Here is an 18,685-nt window from a genome sequence, read left to right on the forward strand (position 1 = left end):
TTTTAGACAACCTCATTCAGCCCAGCTCGCAAATACATGGCCTGCGCCAGACCTCGAGGATCAGGTTCGAACCATCCATGACATTTTGGACATAAAGCACTCCTGACACTTCCTCTAAAGTGTGCCATTGCGGAAGTGTCAGAGCATTTTGGACATCGATATTCGAGTTCGAAAATACTCCCGTGTTCCTCAGCGCGACGCCGCAGCTCGTCATCCACTTGAGCATCAAAAGCCTGTCGTTCGGCTTTTGTCAGTCCTTTTTCTAACCAATAAACGTCGTAGAATCGCAATGAGCGGTCCTTATGCCCTAGAACAGCAGGGTTCTCGACTCTAAAGATTCCGTTATCTCCCCATGAACTTCCCCACGAGTTTAAAAATGCTAACGAATCGGGGTTGCAGCGCACTAACACAACAGCGTGGCCACCTTTATACGCTTTGTTGAAGTGAGGTGCCATCTGCGCTTCTGTGAGAACAGCAGTACGCATTGCGGATTGTCGGTCAAAATGTTGACAAAATGTGTCCCAGCCCTTATTTGACAACCCAAATGTAGCAAGGACTGGGCGACGTCGGAGCACGGCGTCACGAGCGCCATTCTCGTCAACCTCTCGGAACTTGAGGGGGCGGTACCAAATGCACGCATCTGACAGTACCTCTTTAGTAGGTTGGCCATTTCTTATCTCTGGGTATTCAGATAGAATTCTATCTCGTATCTCAACGAAAGAAGGAATCCCACCTTCTCTAGAGACAATGCGAAGTAAGGCCATGTGTATTACGGACGCCACGGCATGCGCATAGCAGATGGGCCTTTGACCCTGGTGGGTAGGCCTGCTTTGAATGGCAAGATGTTCGTTGTTGACATAATTGTCAAGACGTACTCTCCCAACGATACCTAATAGCGCATCCGTTGAACCAAATCTGGCAGAGAGCAGCAAGGAACAGAACTCTTCCAATGCTGTGACGGTACAAACAGTGCAAAACAGTGCCACCTCTCCAGCTGAAGGAATCGCCCAACCTGCAGCAGCTAAGACAGGAATTGGATGCGTCGATGCCTCGATAAGCTTCGACATCCGGAAGAGGCTCCGGGTACCCTCGTCCCAACGAGGGTTGACCTCATAATGCAAGGCACGCTGAGTGCTCGACCGATCACCTGTGAGCTTGACAGTCGCAATTGAGATACGCTCATCCCGAAGATCACTAGCGACTGTGGATGGATCGCCATCTGTTGAAATACCATCCGACATAAGTACGAGTACGTGATGCTCTGTGCCGGGCTTGCTTCGAAATGCTTCTAGAGCCTTTTGCAGAGCATAGCACATCGGCGTGGGACCATACATGTACTGGCGAATAGCGTCGAATAGGTTGTCGTTATCTTCTGGCACATTTCCTGCATCATGATCCTCGTGGTCCAGCCACTGGTCCTGCAGTCGCTGAAGAATATCCACGACTTCAGGAATTGGACGAGGATTGAAATTCTCGAAATCTAAGAGCCAGTTCGTTTGAATACGCCGGGCTAAGGCCAAAGCTTCCGATCTCTCGACCCTTGAGTGTTCGATTGAATTACTAGCAATTTCACCGGCCATCATAGTAGCAAGAGACACAACAGTAGCAACAATGGCACCAGGGACGATCGCTGATACGGCACATCCGAGAGCTGTTCCAGCACCTGCGCTGAGTTGTCGACTCGACTCGCGCAACCTGTTGACCTCCTCTTCAGGTGGAATGTCATCAATGAATTGCTGCACTTGGTCAGGGTGTAGTTTCAAATGCGCGTCGACTATTCGAGCCTCTCGGCTAGTGAGTTTCGTCTTGATGTACCTTGATATGTATGATACGTTGTTCGTGTTCGCACGAGCGATGAGAAGATCGTGACCAGAAGAATTGTTTCCAGGTTCATTCAGCAAAGCATCTGCGATCCCACATAGGTCCGCTGCTTGAGGATTAAGATGCTCTTTGGACGTCTTTAGTCCAAAGACACCAACGAACATAAAGGCATTAGAATTCTGCTGGCACTCTGCTTTTGCTAACTTGAGGGCCGCTCTAAGGACAGCTCTGAGTCGATCGCCAGCTGGCTCGTTCGATTGACTTGGTTCCAAGGCATTGCGCATTGAGCCTGAAACGTCGAGCAGACAGCCGACAACAATTTGAGGTGTTGGGTCTGGCATGATCGATAATCCAGTTACCAGTTAAATTTTTGGCGTTTAGATGTTAGGAAGTTCCTGATGGAAGAGAGTTGTAATAGTAACAAAAGAAGAAATATTTCCCAGCATGATAAATGTTGCCTGAGATCTTACCTCGTTGGTTGATACGTCTGGGTATGCACATGTCGAGCGGGGGTTGAAAGGGACCTCCTCCCTGGACGCCAGTCAGCAAATTAATGCAGGATGATGTGGCAGACGCACTCATTTCCCTCCGCAAGAGGCTTCCTAGATAGATATTGCTTCTCTGATATGTCTGCAGTATCTAGCCATTGCAACACAGATAACTACTAATTCTAATATAGAGCAATGCCTTCGTTTAGATATCGCGCATTATGGACACCGCGATCCATCCGTTTGCTATCAATTAAGCAGATATGAACATCTACTACAATAAGTATATGAACCAGTGACCTTTTGGTGCTCGGGTATCAGATATCGGATTGCCGATCTATTGGCTTAATTGGATTTATCGAGCTTGAACGCTGTCCGTTTTATCCTTATTTCTATCAACGAAACCTTGTAATTGCAACAAAAAGCATTGTTCTTGCCAATCTTCCTGTGCCTCGCACCATTGAACCGCCTGGGTCAATTGATCTGATTTCATGACTTTCTCTTAGTTAACATGATTGTATATCTAGGCAGATGGCTAGCAAGCTGAGAGCACATATCTTGCAGAAGGTGACTCGATAGTGCTCTCGTATTGGATGCTTTATGTACACAGCGAGGATAAGCGCGATTTTCTATTCGTTTCTAGCATTGATAAACTACTCCAACTTTTAACTATATATGGTAGAATCATGTGCCTGGTTTACGCCATAAGGCCTTTGCTTCCGTCGAAAGGAATGTGCCATCTGTCCTTTTCCCTATAACTTTCAAGTGCTTTGAGCACAATCCATACCTATTCGTCCTGAGGTCAAAAGACCACTTTTTTCTTGGCTTGGGCATCTGCATAGCAATGGCTCGGCAGTCTCTACACCGTAGGGCATGCTTGATATATGAAAAGTCACCGACTGCTTCCCTCTCCTCAGTAGAGACAGGTTGGATGTCAATTAGTGATACAGCAAGCTCCCAGCTGTTCGAGTGGACTGCGCGAGAAAGTACCGTCTCGCTTGCTTCCTCATAGCCCGGTATAAGTGACTCTCCGAAAAACACCCTTACGATGCCCTCACATATTGATGTTGGCCAGCGATTTCGAAGCAATATCTTGTCGAAGGGAAGTGTAATGGTCGCTTTATGCAGTGGAACAGAGCCTCCAGTCTCCAAGCAGTGTGCCAGGGTATTTTCAATAGCCTCTATACCATGAGTCGCTGCCGCCTGTACCGCGCCTAGAAAAGTAAGAGTGTTGTCCAGTTGTCGCTGTAGACGAATATGATCAGTCTCATCTGACTTCCCCAAGAGCCCAAATAAACCGTTGTCATGATCGCGAGGTCTCTCTTTTGTGTACAGTCGCTCTGAAAGAAAGACTTGCATGCGTTGCATGTCAGTCAGGGCTCCTTCAATCAGGATATCGAAGAACGATCTCCCGAACCTTGTCTTGGAAAGAAGCATCAGTTCCACGTCGAATCTCTTGTCATAGTTTAAAGTACGTAATCTTTCAACCGATGAACCTGTGTCTAGTTCTTCAGCTAACACAGCAAACGCAAAAAGGTACGGCTGCTCATGTCGTCGATAGCCAGTCTCGAGAAGCCGACACATCTCTTCTTTTAAAGGATACTCAGCTCTTTGTGCACACGTACAATCCTGTTGTGCCCCATTAGGGTCTAGCGGGGGGAAGTATGAGATTCCACTAGCAACTGCCGCCCTCAGCTCTCGGACGAGATCAGAGTGGCTTAGTTGCAGTCTTGCGCGGCTGAGGCATCGATTCTCGCACGATTGATGGAGTTTGTTTACGGCCATTCTGTTGATGATGATCGACAAGTAACCGTGAAGTCGACGATTAGCTGGCCTCTTGTAGTCCTCTACCAGCAACATGAACACACGGCAAGCAAGACCTGCGTTGCGCTTTTGAATGGCATAAATAAAAACGTAGCAAAGGTCCCTTAGCGTGGAAGTATTCATGAGCCTACCATTCTCATCTGTCTCCAGCGACACCGCAGTTTCTCGGTATGAGTCAAATCCGGGACCAAAGAATAGGACGTCGTTTCCAATGGTCTCACTGACAGCCTTCTTCCAGGCCGGCTGGAACCAAGGCTCTCCCTGGGAATATTGATGAGGCCTGCGCAGAATCTGACCTAGCAGTCTCCATGTGGCCCCGTTGTCACTCGAGTCGATACACAGCTGATGCTTATACCAGTGCTTGGAGGCATACTCAAAGAACGTGTACTCTTCGGAGCTCTGAGAGGGACCGAAATTATGCTTGGGAACTGAAGAGAGCCTGGAGCCGTTCCATTGAACCTTGCGAGGCGAAGTTATGTGTGACGGCCCAACAGCTTCCCTGGTAAATTGTCCAATTAAAGACCCGATACTATCCCCGACTGCGGTTCGGATTGTTTGCTCAGCCAATCCACCCATATTGATATTCATAGATGAAGTATCTTTATTGCACTTCCTCGTGAATCCCAGCGCCCTCTGGAAGTTGTCAAGGCTGATGTATGTGACGCATAGCTCCCCTATGAATCTGTCACACTTGTCACGTTCCAGGTGAAATTCCTTGAAGTATTCTGAGCCTGGAGTAAAAAAATACTTCTGAATCGAGTGGTGGCTAAAATGGACAGTGTCTGACGCTTCTATACATATGAAATTCTCGCACCACATAGGCAGTCGATCTACTCCACTGATAAGGTCGTCGTGGTCAAGGGTCTGTTGCCCTATATCAACAGAGAGAGCCTCACGAAGCTGATCTAAGGTCAACGGCTCAAATGATGATTGAATTAGGGTGAAGGCTTTCTGAAAAATCGCCGTGTTGTTTTTCTTTGCGGCTATACGGCCCAGAGTACGGTCAAATGTTGCGTGGAGGTCGCCTGGAATGTCTTGCAGGGCCCGTCTGATGTCTTTATCAGACTTTCGAGAGCAGATATCATTGATCGTTAGGAAGACCCATAAGAACCTTATATAACATATGCCATATTAGTCACTTTCTTTGCGATCTTCTGGGATTATATACTTACATCCCCTTTTCCTTTCGATGTATCGCTTCAATGACCCAGGGCTAGAGCCCTGGGTCATTGACTATGAGCTCATTGGTTGATATCTTGTTCGAGATGATGTCCTCGGCATATAGCCGAATATCTGCGCTTGTCGGCTTCAGCCCGGTGTATAGACGAGTCACTTGCGGTAAATTCGGTCGATGTTGCTTGATGACGTTTCACGGGATGATAATAGAAGCTTGATCCGGTGGGGTTCTGGCAGTTGGTCAAGAACGTCGCGAAGAAATTTTAATAGTCCAATCTGTCTTATGATGTCTACCTCGTCCAGGCCGTCAATGACTATGAACCAATCATCCAGGTTTTTTGAAGCAGTGGTAAATAGTGAGCTCAATGAGGCAGCCGAGAACAGTGAAGACTTGGCTTCTTGCAGACTGACATCCAGGACAGCCATGGCGCCTGAGTCCAGAGTTTCGATTAACGGGGACGCGAAAAGCTGCTGGAGACAAGAACGAATCACTGTTGACGATGAGAGGCTTTTGTTTTCATCGAAACGGAGGAAAAAGAAGGAGGTGAATCGGCGAGATACTGGAGCACAGCACAGCTTTTCTATAATTGAAGATCTTCCTTGAGTTAGCAAATGTCCCAAGTCTAGCGGCACTGATAGACCAAGGGCTCACGCTAAGATTGTTTTTCCAGACCCAACTAGGGACCTTGTTAGATAAAGAACTTCTTACGTGTAGTCACTACTTTTGACTCACTCTTCCCTGTGATATGGAGGATGGCTGATTTGTTGGCGTTAGCCCACCCTTGGTATTCAGGTGTGTGAAAACACCATTCGGCGGTGCCCATGTGGCGTTTATTGCGCATGCTGTTGAATGTTGGCATGAAATTGTAAGACGTCGGCTCGTTGATGAGTTTGACTCTTTTCTTGTCTGAAACAGTTGTCAGTTTGATAAATGATGGCAATGTGTAGAGTTACCTTTACAATGCTTCTCCTTGAGATCTTGCAAATCTTTCATGGCAGCACTGTATTTTGTTGCCCACGCAGAGAGTTGCTGCCTATAGTCAGAAGCGCTCTGTCGCTCTTTGGTCTGTTTCTGTTGTTCCTGATAATCAGCTTGAGCTTTCGCTAACTCAATTTCGCATTGCGCATCCTCGGCTTTTGCCTTGACGTTCTCGACATAGGTCTTGATCTCAGTCTGGAATGAGCCTGTAATGGCTTTCCAGACTTGGTTGGCCAATGCTTGACGGGCGAAAGTTAGCCTTAGCAGAATCGCTACTTTACTATACATACTGGATTGACGAATGAGGTAAATGATCTTCTCACAACAGACTATGACAGATGTGTGAAATTCACAAATTGAATCGTTTAGACGGGTTGAGCTCTGGAACAAAATCTGATAATGTCCTAGTCGAGAATACAGAGAGCCGAAACCCTCTAATAAATCGACGAAAGATTGAAATTGAGACAGAAAGTTTGCAAGAAACTCCACAAACAATAGTCAGTTAGCAGATACCAAAGCATCAGTCCCGACACATACCATAAATGTTAACTTAATTGAACTCCAGATGATGGCACTGATCTCCGGATTTGATTGAATGTACGTATCAATGATGGGAGTGAACTGTTGGACTATCTGCAGAAATGAGGTAAGCCTTGAAGCGATACTTTTGCCTCGTCTCTTTTCTCTTTGCTGCATATCTAGTTCGGCCGTGAATACAATGATGGACTTGGGATCGCGCGGTAGTTTCTTTAGGTCTTTCAGACGTTTTCGATCTTCGTCTGTCAGTGAAGCCTGAAAGTGAGCGACAGCGCTCTCAAGCTCAGCAACAGCTGCGCTTCTCTTGGACTGAGCGCAATCGCCGGCTGAGGATGGGGCACGACGTGGAATTGATGTCTGATGGGGAATCATTATGTTCCAGCATGGCGTTAACCATAATGGTAGATGCTAATGACAAGATTTGGAGCGACCAGCCCCTCAAGCTTTCGCAGCCTGACATGAGGCCTCACGTGCCACCACGGCCAGAATGACTGAAGGAGAGAATTTAATTGAATGACTTCTTCACAAGGCATATTTTGCTTCGAGTGACGTATCCTGCAGAAGGTGGCTTGATAGCGCTCTCGCATTGGATGCTTTATGCATACGGTAAGGATAGGCACGATTTTGTATTCGTTTCTCTGTGTTACTAAATTTTAGGCCAAGCCACCCGATTTCTTGTTTGTCTGCCTTGTGATGACTACAAACCGTGATATTAATCTACACCCCATAGTGTATGTACGGTGCCCAATCGGCTGAGCCAATATTGTTTTCCATGCTTCCTATCAAAGATGCGTCTCTAGCTGAACTCGGATTACCATTGGAAGCAGTAGTAGCTGTCACACTGTGGCGAGTCTCATGCTTCACCATCCATTTTTTCCTCAACTCACAAGTCGCCTTGTGTAGCCCCCGGCAGATGGATTCATCCGAGATATCGCAGTTGAGCAGCTCCTGAAACGTCATCTTTGCCATTTCAACAGAGAGATCATCTTGTACGTTCCATAGCGTACCAATGACATGCCTAAACCCGGCAATCTGAAACGCACTGATGAGGTTGATGTTCTCATCGAATGACGTCTCGTTTTTGATCTGGCCAGTGCCACATGCCGATAGGTATGCAAGGAAGGGTGACTTTTGTCGAAGATTCATATCTAGGAGGTCAGAAACCTGAAGTGAGTCTCGTTCCCAGTCTTCGAGTAACAAACAGCTCTTAGACGGGTCTTCTGTGTGTGAGAGGCCGTGGCCTGCGAAATGAAAGATCTTGCAATCTGGGAGATATCGCATGACCTCCTTCTTGGTGCGGGAAGGTATGATTGACTTGAGGTCCATAGAGCGGGCCATACCATCTATCAGGTCAACTTCCTCGTTGGCGAAGGTAAGCGTGTCATGACCAGGTGTATGCTCCATCGCAACAAGCAGTGCTTGATCAGAGGTGGGCGACTGGGATGAGTCTCGACGGCCACGAATTATGTTGCGAATAGAAGACCCGTATGACGACATAACTCTGTCGAGCACTGCTTCAGACCCTTGTTGTGCATGGTGTCCTGCTGCATGGAGAGGAAGTTGAACCAAAGGACCAGTTGGAATCCACCACACATGAGGCCATTTATCCATTGGTGGGGATTCAGTAAAACCTAGTGTGTTGAGTATAGGGCTCATGATAGTATCCCAGAGCCACTCGAGTGTTTTCGACGTTGCCAGGGTCCAGGGTTTTATCTTAAGCTCTAGTTCTTCGAGACTTATGCTTGGAAGCGCCAGTGCACTGACCTGGTTCTCTGAGACGAGGAGAGCGTCACAACGAAGTCTGCTGACGTTGATCACCACGACAGGGCCACGCTCTGATACTCTATGTATCTCGTCTTCACTATGTGCAAGCATGAAGTCTTCATATCCCGGTAACTCGCGGATCTCAGCAGCCAACTCGGTGAACTCCTTAGCAGCGGCATGTCTTCTGTTAATCGAGGCTTGCGACTGCGCATCCGCCGAATTAACATGCTCAGCGCGCCGGTCCAACTCGCTTTGCAAAGTGCGATATCTTTCCGCTAGACCAGGATGCTGCCTCGCCAGATCCTGCACGTCGCTTCGCATATCTTGGAGCGATGCCCCAATGATACCGCGACCTTGTTCAAGAAGTTGCAAGGCTGTCATAGGCGATTGGCCTGCTTGCAATGCTGCTGCTGCTGCATCGGATGCTAGCCCGACTACTTTCCCGAGTACGTACTGTCTGTCGTGATTCTCATGGGACCATGATACGAGCTTAGGAATAAGGCTCACTGCGAGTTTTGCAGTATCATATAGTTGCTGGTTGTCTGACGAGTTGGAGAGTATGGCTTGTCCAGCAGTGATACGGTCCTCCGGCGCCGAAGCCTCATGGTAAAGAGCTAGTTCGTAATGCTTGATAGAGCTTTCCAAATCCTGTTCGTCTCCGGTCGTGGTATAGAGGTTTAAGTGACAGGTAGCAAGGCCGTTTAACCACGCTGCCCTGACAGCATGGTCTTGCGACAGCAGTCCCAAAGCTTCCTCGGCGTTTCGGATGGCCTCTTCTAAATCATCAAGATCTCCTGTATACTCATACCGATCCCCCAACTGGTCACCAAGGATATACAAATAGTCCGCTCTCTCTGGGTGATCGAGTGGCATCATTTGTATGGCTTTTCTCTCAAGTTCGATAGCCTCATCGACATCGCCCAGATCTTCCGTTCCTGAGAACCGATCTCCCAGTTTAATTGCCAGGTTGTAGAGTCGCTCAGGATTCTCAGGCTCCAGATCCAACGACTTTCTAGCGCAGTCAATAGCTTCGTCGATATCGGCAACATCATCTGTTCTCAGATACCTATCACCAAGACGGTTCCCCAGATTTGTCAAGATCCAACCTTCATTGTCACCGTTCGGCATCAGTTCAAGTGCCAACCTCTCCAGCCGAATAGCTTCTTCAAGATCGGCTAGCCCTTCTGTCTTCAGATATTGACAGCCAAACAATCTCCCTAAGCAATGAAGCCATCTGGACTTCCAGCACCTTTCGGGAACCAAGGCGAGTGCCTCACCTACAACCGCAAATGCCTTTTCCAGATAGGCTTCATCTTCAGTTCTCTCATGTAAAATACACAGATGGTTGGCCCTTGTTATCATCCAATCCACTTTGTCTCTGTCTGTAGCTGACGCATCAGTGATCTGCTGATGCAACTCAGCGCATTCCTTCAAATTCTGCAGCTCCCCGTTCATTTTGTATCGGTTGTAGAGAGTTTGGATCAGATTCTTTAGCGCGTCTTCGTTTCCAGGCCTTACTTCGAGGACCTTTCTAAAGACCTCGATGCTCTTGTTCAAGTCTGAAATATCCCCAGTTACCTCTGCCCTCTTGTCGAGCTTCGCGCCCAGAGCAGTCAACCTGGCTGCCCTCTGCAAACTGTTATTAGGGTCTGTGGCGTCGACTGAGAGTCTTTGGTAGCGAATGGCCTCATCGAGGTCAGCGACGTCTTCCGTCTCCTCGTACTTTTCTTCGAATAGGAACTCTAGTCTTCTGAGGAATACAATCCTCCGCGGATCGCTTTCTGGTGTAAGATCCAACGCCTGAATGGCGAGCTCTATGGCTTCTTCCATATCATCGAGATCGTCCGTCTCGGCAAATCGGTCGCTGAGTTCATTGCTGAGTAGATGCAATTGAAGTGCTTTGTTTTGATGATCCTCAGGCTGAGTTAATGCCAATATCTCCCTTCGCAGCTCAAGAGACTGATTGAAATACTGTACGGGCTCAGTAATAGTATATTGTTCTTTGAGTTGTTTTATGCGATCAGTCAATAGGGAAATCCTCGCTCCGTTGTTTTCGTTGCCCATTTCTAGCTGCTTCGTCGGGATCAATTGCAATGATTCCATGTTCTTAGAGGTTTGAAGGGCTATAGTATAGGTAACAGTACGCGCTTAAATTATTCCGGAAAGGATTCTAGTAGCAAAGAGACCACTCGATATTAAACTTAATATTTTATCGATGTTTAACGTTCGGACGTTGTTAAAACAAGGCCCTTAATGCGCGCAAGGACATTTATCACGCATGAGCTATTAACAACTGTCACTCTGTCAGACAAGGCCTCCCGCAGGTGAACCACACTGTCTTGGCGATAATCGACGTTGCATATTTCAGGCTTACTACAAGCTTGGTCAGCCGCCATATGCTAGGATAATTCCGGAAAAGAAAACCTACAAACAGGCAGCAGCTCAAAGATAGCGAATCATTGCTCTGTCTTAGCAGTCGTGTAACCCCTTGCAGAATGTCATCACCACTAAAAGGTAGAGCCCTACCCTCCTATAATTCCGATAAGGCGGATAAACATTAATCGCTGATTCGATGCAGAAACCTCGCCACATCAACCAACAATTTTGATAGGTGGAGAAATACTCACGGTGCATAAGCTGCCTGCCTGTTACTGATGCATGACGGCTCGTTTATATGTTGTTGGTGATGTGTCGCCTATTCTTGGAGGCCGACTGGGTCGCAAGAGGGTTGAGCCGCATGTGTAGCTTAGCTTCTTAAATGCTAGCCCATGGGCTAAGCCTCCACTACTTTACATCTTGAATCTACTGCTAGTACGGTATAGGCCTAACGTTGGCTAGCTTCCACCATCAGTCTCTCGACTACCAGTAGCAGCGAATCTATTTGAGTCTACCTCCACCACATTCACGATGAAGGATGCGTCAGAGGATTCAAAGGCTCCAATCGAGTCAAGGTACGCTACGTTTTCCAGCATCCTATGGCGCTACTGACAGTCGCATAGTCAGCAAGACGCACCTGAAGTAGAGGTGATTGATGGAGGACGCCCTACGATCAGAAGCTTTGCTGCGGTACGTTTCTGCGGCCAGAGGCCTGCACCTGGCTAATATTCTGTAGACTGCGAAGCTCAGGCCAAACGACATGGTCAGGGTACTCTCAAATGGATCGACTTACACAGTATCCGAAGTACGGGGAGGGAAGTACATCCTGTGTGATGATAGTGGCAAGGAAGTTATGCAGGGCCGCGAGTATGATGAGAGTGACTTGGAATTGGTAGATGACCCTTTCTAAACCCTTGTGCGGCGCGGAATCTATGCATACGCCTCAAATACGAATATTTGAGTTGATACAAGTCCAAACTACGAAGTTGTGTGACATCCATGACCCCTTGTTTCCAGCACTCCTCATCCTTCCTCCCGTACTCAAATGCTTGATAAGGTCAGACAGAATATCTGCACTCGTAGAAGAGTTCCTCAAATGTGACTTGACATCCAGCCCTGACATGACCATGCCCGGAAATGAAACCGGTTTGTCTGTGATAAAGACTTTGATGACATCTCGAGCCCGGCCCTGCAAACTCAGATGACTTGGAATTGTCATTTTTAACTTCAACTCCTTCATGCCATAACTCTGGCCATGGGGTGGTGGGATGAGGACATAGTCACCTCCTCCTGAAGCTGAGATCAGATTGTTCACGCTCCAAGAAGGAGCAAAGTCAAAGACGGCCATGTAGAGAGGATGGTCCGCATGGTTCTCGATAGTGAATCCAAACGTCTCTCCATCTAGAACTTCGAAGGTTCCGTTCGTGGTGGAGTTTGAAATTGGGTTGAGTGTGTATTTTGCTCTCAACTCAGCGGACGGAAGGAGATTGGCTAAGCCCTCGAAGTACTTGAAGGTTGCGACATGTTGAACAGTCTCCATCATTCTAGGGAACGAATCATCCAACCTAGCGTCGAGTGTTGGTAATTGAAGCATATTCTCTTGTGCTTCACTGACGATTTCGTATTTGCTTAATTTGGTGATAGTCAGTGCAAACATACAAAGAGCCCTTTCGTCTTTGTCTGTAATTATGTCGTAGTATTGTAGCGCCTTTGGCTTATCTTTCAGCTGCGTATCTTGTAGTAACTCTGCCGGAAGCCATACTTTCACACGTTGAGATGACACAGTCGATAGCTGGGTGGCATTCAAGGTGCCCAGATCTTTCATGCTGAAAGGGAAGACTCGTGGGGGTGTTATTCTGTCATGCGAAATTGTCAACTCAGATTCGAAAGCCCAAACATTGGAGACTTTGAATTTGACCCTCGAACGAGAATTCTGGCCCGAGCTAGCTGAAAGACTATTTTGGACAGTGAACTCATCTCCGACTGAGATTCCATGGACTTGTCCCGCTTTGATGAAAATCCTTGAACCTTCCATCTTGCATAGTGGCAAGGTAGTGAGGGTGACTGAGCCCAGAAGCGTCCCGAAGAACGAGAGGTCAGTATTGCCGTAGCGCATTGGTGTCTGGCTGCACCCTGAGGCCTGCATCATTGAAACAACCGTTTGATGGAGCGCTTGGTGCGACACAGCATCATTCACCTTTGCCAAGGTAGTCAAGGTTTTGAGAAGGTGATGAGTGAGTGCGCCTCGTTTCTGGGTCTTGTTGACAAGAACTTCCATGGCTTTTTCGTGGGGACCACAAGCCGTAATAATCGTGTAACCTTCAGGATTGACAAGCCAATCTCGACCAATACTTCCATCGCGCCCTGGGATGCCAAGGGCGTCTTTGAATTCTTGCTCTTGTTCAGCTCTGTCGGCATCCAGCGACGGGTCGTATTTCATTGCCCGGACTCGATCGCCTCGACTAACGGCACCCGAAAAACAGCAGTCTAACGCGACAGTTACAACAAGACCTTTGTCGACCATTCGTTTGAGAGCCTGTGCTAGAAAGCGCCCGCGAAAGTAGCTAGCTCCATGCTCACCACCATCGTAAAGAACAAGACCTAGCTCGCCGAAGCCAGTTTCGCCAACATTGCCATCTGATGGTAATTGCGTGCCGTGCCCGGAGAAGTGGATATACACATGATCGCCTGGTTTCGCAGAATCAATGATTAAGCGAAGCTGCTTCAGAACATTTGCCCTGGTTGGCCTCTCATCGGGTGTCTCTGGTGGATCTTTAGTGGATTGATGATCCTTCGGTACAGTGGCTGTGAGCACGGATGTATGAATTGCCGTAGCGCTGTGTTGTTCCAGATAGGCCCTAATGTCGCTAACGTCGTCGACACTGCCATGAAGATGGCGATCGTTAGGGTAATAATTGATTCCTATCAATAGCGCCCAGCGCGCGGAAGATTCTTTAGTGGCGGCCATTTAAATGACTTCGAGGGATCACGATAGGAGCATATTCATGTGAGGCCTGATTAAAAACAAAGAGAAGTTGGACTGTTGGATGATAACCGTTGCTGTTCATGCGAGTCCCTGTTTTATTGGGGCTGAGTGCATGCCCAGCTGACGCCTCAGCGGGCGGACCGAGCCTATAAGCTTGGGGTCGCAAAGAGGCAGCTCAAGGCACTAAAACTACAAGTTCAATCACAAATGCAATTTCTTGCGGCGTTTCAACCTGATGAGTACAGTGAGAATTAATAGCCTTCTCCAGCTGCTTCTTACAATATTCGAGTTACCAGATTTTGAACGGCGATACAAGCTTTTCAAAAAAGAAAATGTCGTCAACTACTTCCGATATCGAATTGGGCCAGTGCAACACTTCACCATTATCGAGAATGGGTACAAACGGCAGAAACTGGAGCCTCAGGTGGCCAAATCTGGCATGGCCGTCATCTTCCTGTTTCTCACTTCCTTTGTTACCTTTCTGGAACAAGAGTGCTCCGGTAATGCAATTACCGCAAAGTAAGCAAGGCTGTCAATAAATTCCTTATAAGCGAGGCTAACAGCTATCAAAGTTGAGGATTACCCAAAGGGATATCCCCAATTCTCGTCTCTAATATCCTCTCATGAGTCCTTTTTCGTCGCTCGTAGGTTTCTAAACGTTCGTGCCCGACTATTACTGCTCAAACAAAACCGTGTCGTCGAACTTGAGAGTAAGCTGCACAAGATTGATAGAGACGAAGACCGGCCACTGTTCCTCGGCAGTTGTCAGCGGGATCAGAATCAAGACAGAGCTAAAGTTGTTGCTGAGCTTGATGAAGCTCTGGAGGATTTAGGTAGGATCTCCTTGATAGCTCTGGTGGTCTTAACGCTAATAGGCCTAGACAAGTTCCTATTGAGAAGTCGACAGGTTTCAGAACTCGAACAGGCAGATCCTCAAGCGGTGACGAATCTCCAGAACTGGGTCAATGGCACCGGATCTATCGCACGGGCAGAAAGCAGATTCTTGAACTACCCACCGCAAGAGCTCCTAAGTACCAGTCCCCGGGACGAATCTGCCATGATAGGGCTTGAGAACAACGTGGCTGAGAATCTTCTCCGTGTACGAGATTACTTCTTCCCGGTATTCCAACCTTTGCTGTAGTTATGCGATATTCCCTATCATACTGATATAGTATACAGAACTACGCCCCGAAAGTATCAAGAGATATTGCCCATATTTATATCCCTACAAGGTCATCTGCTGCTCTTATCTCCCGTGCCTTGATGATCCCGATCGTTGTCGTCATGCTGCTGGCACCAGTTATTCTCTGTTCCTACCTAAGCAGCACATCATCTCGACTATTTGCTGTTGGTGGTGCGACGGTATTCTTCGTTGCGATGATTTCTAGTGGCACGAGAATGAAGAGTCAAGAGCTGATTATCGCGGGCGCAACGTAAGCTATGACCTACGTCCTTGCTGAAGTTCCTGCTAATAGTTATAGATACGCCACTGTCCTTACGGTTTTTCTATCCGAATCTTCGGTCTTGCCAGGGTAAAGACGTCATATCGCAGTAGGGTTGAACCGATAGGCGGACCTTTTCTTGTGTTGATCTACGGGGATGACTGCGGCCTATAGGGTTAGGCTTTAGGCTGCGAACACATATAATAAATGACAATACGATATTTTTTCCTCCCGATATAAGCTTTTATCCATAAGCATTGTGTTGATCAGACTATGGCATGTTATCGGGAAGTCTATGTTGCCACTATTTCTATAAAAGAGGGCAAATGCACTCAAGCCTCCTATTACTCGTGTCTCGTGCCCCCCTCTAAATCCAAATTATATCGATAAGATCTTTATCGAGGCCAACTTCACAATGGAAAATACGTCGCCCATCACCACGTCAAGTTTATTTTGCAGCTGTATGATAGGCCGAGATTCTCAATATCGCCTTGGGCAGTAGGATTACAAATCTCTATACTAAGTACTCTCATACCTGGCAAGGACGGCACGAAGAGTTCCGTGCTGGAAAGCGGGACTTACCGTACTAGCTACTCCGTGGAAAGGCGTAGAATCCGAAACCGAAAGGCACGAACCCCACAACGATAAGGTGCTGACACGTAAATACGGGCATCACCAACTTCACCCCCAGCCCATCTCGGAGACATTTCTTTCATGAAAATGGATTTTACTTCTCTCGGGGCAATATTTAGACCGTTTCTAATGCAATTGAACGGACATAGACGTATAAATCTCCAAAGCCAAAGCTCAAACGGGCCCCGGACTCATGATAGACCCCGAGACCCGGAGAGGCTAACGATTAATAGAAATGGATGTCGATCCACTATCATTACTAATGAAGGTCCAATGCCGAGCGAATGAGGTCATGTATTTCATGCCAGATGGCGAAATACACTGTATAACGTTACTGCATACTGTTTCTAGTGCCATCTATAAGAAGTCCAGTATTTATATCACAACTTTGGAAGCTCGGCACTACGAGATACGAAGCAAGCGAAAGGGCATCAAACCGCAAACATCATGAAGGAAGCAATCGTCAAGAAAGATACCTCCGTCGAGATCGTCGACTCTCCCATTCCTAAGCCAGGTCCAGGCGATGTCCTCATCAAGGTCATCATCGCTGGTAAGCCAACTCACACCTCGTTCTCGCATCATATATACTAAACTCTCAAGGTACCAATCCCAAGGATTGGAAGGTCCCCTTTTGGCGCGGCGAAGACTCCAACAGCGGTGATGATATCGCTGGTATCGTCGAAGCCGTCGGCGAAAATGTCGTCGGCTTCCACAAAGGCGACCGCGTAGCCGCCTTCCATGAGATGGGAACTCCCAATGGTGCCTTTGCTGAGTACGCGACCGCGCCATACTACACAACCTTCCATATCCCCGACTCAGTATCTTTCGAAGAGGCGGCGACTATCCCTCTCGCCGCGTACACTTCTGTCTGCGCTTTGTTCCAGGAGCTTGAGATCCCCGAGCCTTGGTCGCCACTTGCCAAGACCGAGGCCAAGCGTCCTCTTCTTATTTACGGAGCTAGTACAGCTACTGGAGCTTACGCCATCAAGCTGGCCGCTGCTGCTAATGTCCATCCGATCATCGCAGTTGGAAGTCAGCGCAGTGCATTTATCAAGCCATTCCTTGACGAGAGCAAGGGTGACGCACTTGTTGACTATACTGCTTACAAGACCGAAGATGAACTGGTCAAAACCATCCAAGATGCTTTCAAGAAGGGCGGTGCTCCAGATGGTCGATGCTGGAAGGCTTTCGACAGTGTCTCAGAAGATTCCACCGTTAGGACTGTCACCAAGGCTATCGCCGGTCCTCCAGACTCGACTGGCCGCAAGCCAAAGGTGACCAACATCTTAATGAAGAAAGAAGTCGAGGGTGCCGACCCCAGTGTAGACATCGTCGTCTCGATGGTTGGCCAGGTCCATAATGAGGATGAGAAGAACAAGCTCCTCGGTGTTATATGGGGCGCTGCGTTTGCTAGGGGTCTTCGAGAGGGTTGGTTCACAGCGCATCCTTACGTCATGGGTAAGAACGGTCTGGAAGGATTGTCTGATGGTCTGAAGGATTTGAAGGAGGGAAGGACTCGGGCGCAAAAGTTCCTGACGGTTATTGGTAAGACACCAGGTGCCAGTGCTTGAAATCATGTCTATCTGGATAGGTTATCGTTTTATTAAAGTTATTTTATTAAGGAGCAATTAAGACCGATTGTTAAGACGCTGGCTTGTGGTATCCTAAGGTGCCACGAAATTCATCTTAAGGCCCCGATCCAATCGATACGAACGGCACACTCGATCCAGTACACATATACTTCGCCACTTACATAAGTAAGCTGTTATACCAGGTTATATATAACCCGCTGTACTAGCCCTAGTTAGTCTTAGGGGCTTGATTAATAAGGAAGGCAATTAATAGAAAAAAGGCTAGGTAATATAACTATTAGGAATTATTTAAAGTTAGTAATATTATTATAGCCTTATATAATTAAGAACTTATAATAATACCTGCTTTATTATAGTAATCTATACCCCCCCTGGCCTGGCTTAAGGAAGAGATCTTAACTATAAGTAAAAGTAAGGCTAAAAAAGAAATTAAGGTCCTATTAAGTTAGCCTACTTTAAGTTAGCCTTTTCCTATTTAGTATTTATAAGTATAATAAATAGTATTTTAAAAAACAATATAAAAAACTCCTTAAAATAATATACTAAACCTTAGCTTAAAGGTATAGTAAATAAGAAAGTAGCTAGAGTATTTCTTTAAGAGCTATAGCATAAAGAAGGTTACTAGGAAGCTAGAGAATAAAAAAACCTAGCTAATAAAGGTTATTTATACTAAAATTAGCTATAAGCTTACTAAGCAATTTTCCCTAAATGTTTTTAACTAGGTAAAGGTTAGTTATAAGCTTAGTAAACTAATAAGGAACTAAAAGGCCTTTTTTATAATAATAAAGAAGATAAGCAGTATAGGCTATAATTATAAGCTAGGTATTATCTTTACTATAAATAAAAACTAGGATTAGTAGGTAAAAAAGTATAGAGTTAGTATTACTATTATTAAAAGGAATAGATTATATAACCTAGATTTATATTAATAGGCATTTAATAATATATAGGAAGTTAAACTTATAGCTTTTAAGGTTACTAATACTTTAGGCTTATTATTTCTTTATAATAATATAAAAAAGTCTTAAATAGACTTTTAAATAGATAAAGACTTAGTATTTAATAGT

General features: G+C 46.7%; 6 protein-coding genes across 6 annotated transcripts; 3 read left to right on the forward strand and 3 right to left on the reverse strand.

Moving 5' to 3' along the window:
• Positions 1-2: 2 nt before the first annotated feature.
• On the reverse strand, positions 3-2,162 carry FSUBG_7754 (uncharacterized protein; the record flags this gene model as incomplete). Its single annotated transcript, XM_036686091.1, has 1 exon — positions 3-2,162. One exon carries the CDS (start codon positions 2,160-2,162, stop codon positions 3-5), a length of 2,160 nt encoding a protein of 719 aa, XP_036536805.1.
• Positions 2,163-7,542: 5,380 nt separating this feature from the next.
• FSUBG_7756 (uncharacterized protein) lies at positions 7,543-10,653 on the reverse strand (the record flags this gene model as incomplete). Its single annotated transcript, XM_036686092.1, has 1 exon — positions 7,543-10,653. One exon carries the CDS (start codon positions 10,651-10,653, stop codon positions 7,543-7,545), a length of 3,111 nt encoding a protein of 1,036 aa, XP_036536806.1.
• An 843-nt stretch (positions 10,654-11,496) lies between these two features.
• FSUBG_7757 (uncharacterized protein) lies at positions 11,497-11,875 on the forward strand (the record flags this gene model as incomplete). Its single annotated transcript, XM_036686093.1, has 3 exons — positions 11,497-11,540; positions 11,589-11,655; positions 11,702-11,875. The coding sequence occupies 3 exons, from the start codon at positions 11,497-11,499 to the stop codon at positions 11,873-11,875; spliced, it is 285 nt and encodes a 94-aa protein (XP_036536807.1).
• Positions 11,876-11,908: 33 nt separating this feature from the next.
• Positions 11,909-13,933, reverse strand: FSUBG_7758 (metacaspase-1A; the record flags this gene model as incomplete). Its single annotated transcript, XM_036686094.1, has 1 exon — positions 11,909-13,933. One exon carries the CDS (start codon positions 13,931-13,933, stop codon positions 11,909-11,911), a length of 2,025 nt encoding a protein of 674 aa, XP_036536808.1.
• A 225-nt stretch (positions 13,934-14,158) lies between these two features.
• On the forward strand, positions 14,159-15,388 carry FSUBG_7759 (uncharacterized protein; the record flags this gene model as incomplete). Its single annotated transcript, XM_036686095.1, has 5 exons — positions 14,159-14,195; positions 14,248-14,451; positions 14,515-14,784; positions 14,833-15,071; positions 15,131-15,388. 5 exons carry the CDS (start codon positions 14,159-14,161, stop codon positions 15,386-15,388), a joined length of 1,008 nt encoding a protein of 335 aa, XP_036536809.1.
• Positions 15,389-16,473: 1,085 nt separating this feature from the next.
• FSUBG_7760 (NADPH2:quinone reductase) lies at positions 16,474-17,597 on the forward strand (the record flags this gene model as incomplete). Its single annotated transcript, XM_036686097.1, has 2 exons — positions 16,474-16,576; positions 16,627-17,597. The coding sequence occupies 2 exons, from the start codon at positions 16,474-16,476 to the stop codon at positions 17,595-17,597; spliced, it is 1,074 nt and encodes a 357-aa protein (XP_036536810.1).
• Between the last annotated feature and the right edge of the window lie 1,088 nt (positions 17,598-18,685).

Source organism: Fusarium subglutinans (genome assembly GCF_013396075.1).
Source record: "Fusarium subglutinans strain NRRL 66333 chromosome Unknown NRRL66333_c0000100, whole genome shotgun sequence".
NCBI lineage: Eukaryota > Fungi > Ascomycota > Sordariomycetes > Hypocreales > Nectriaceae > Fusarium > Fusarium subglutinans.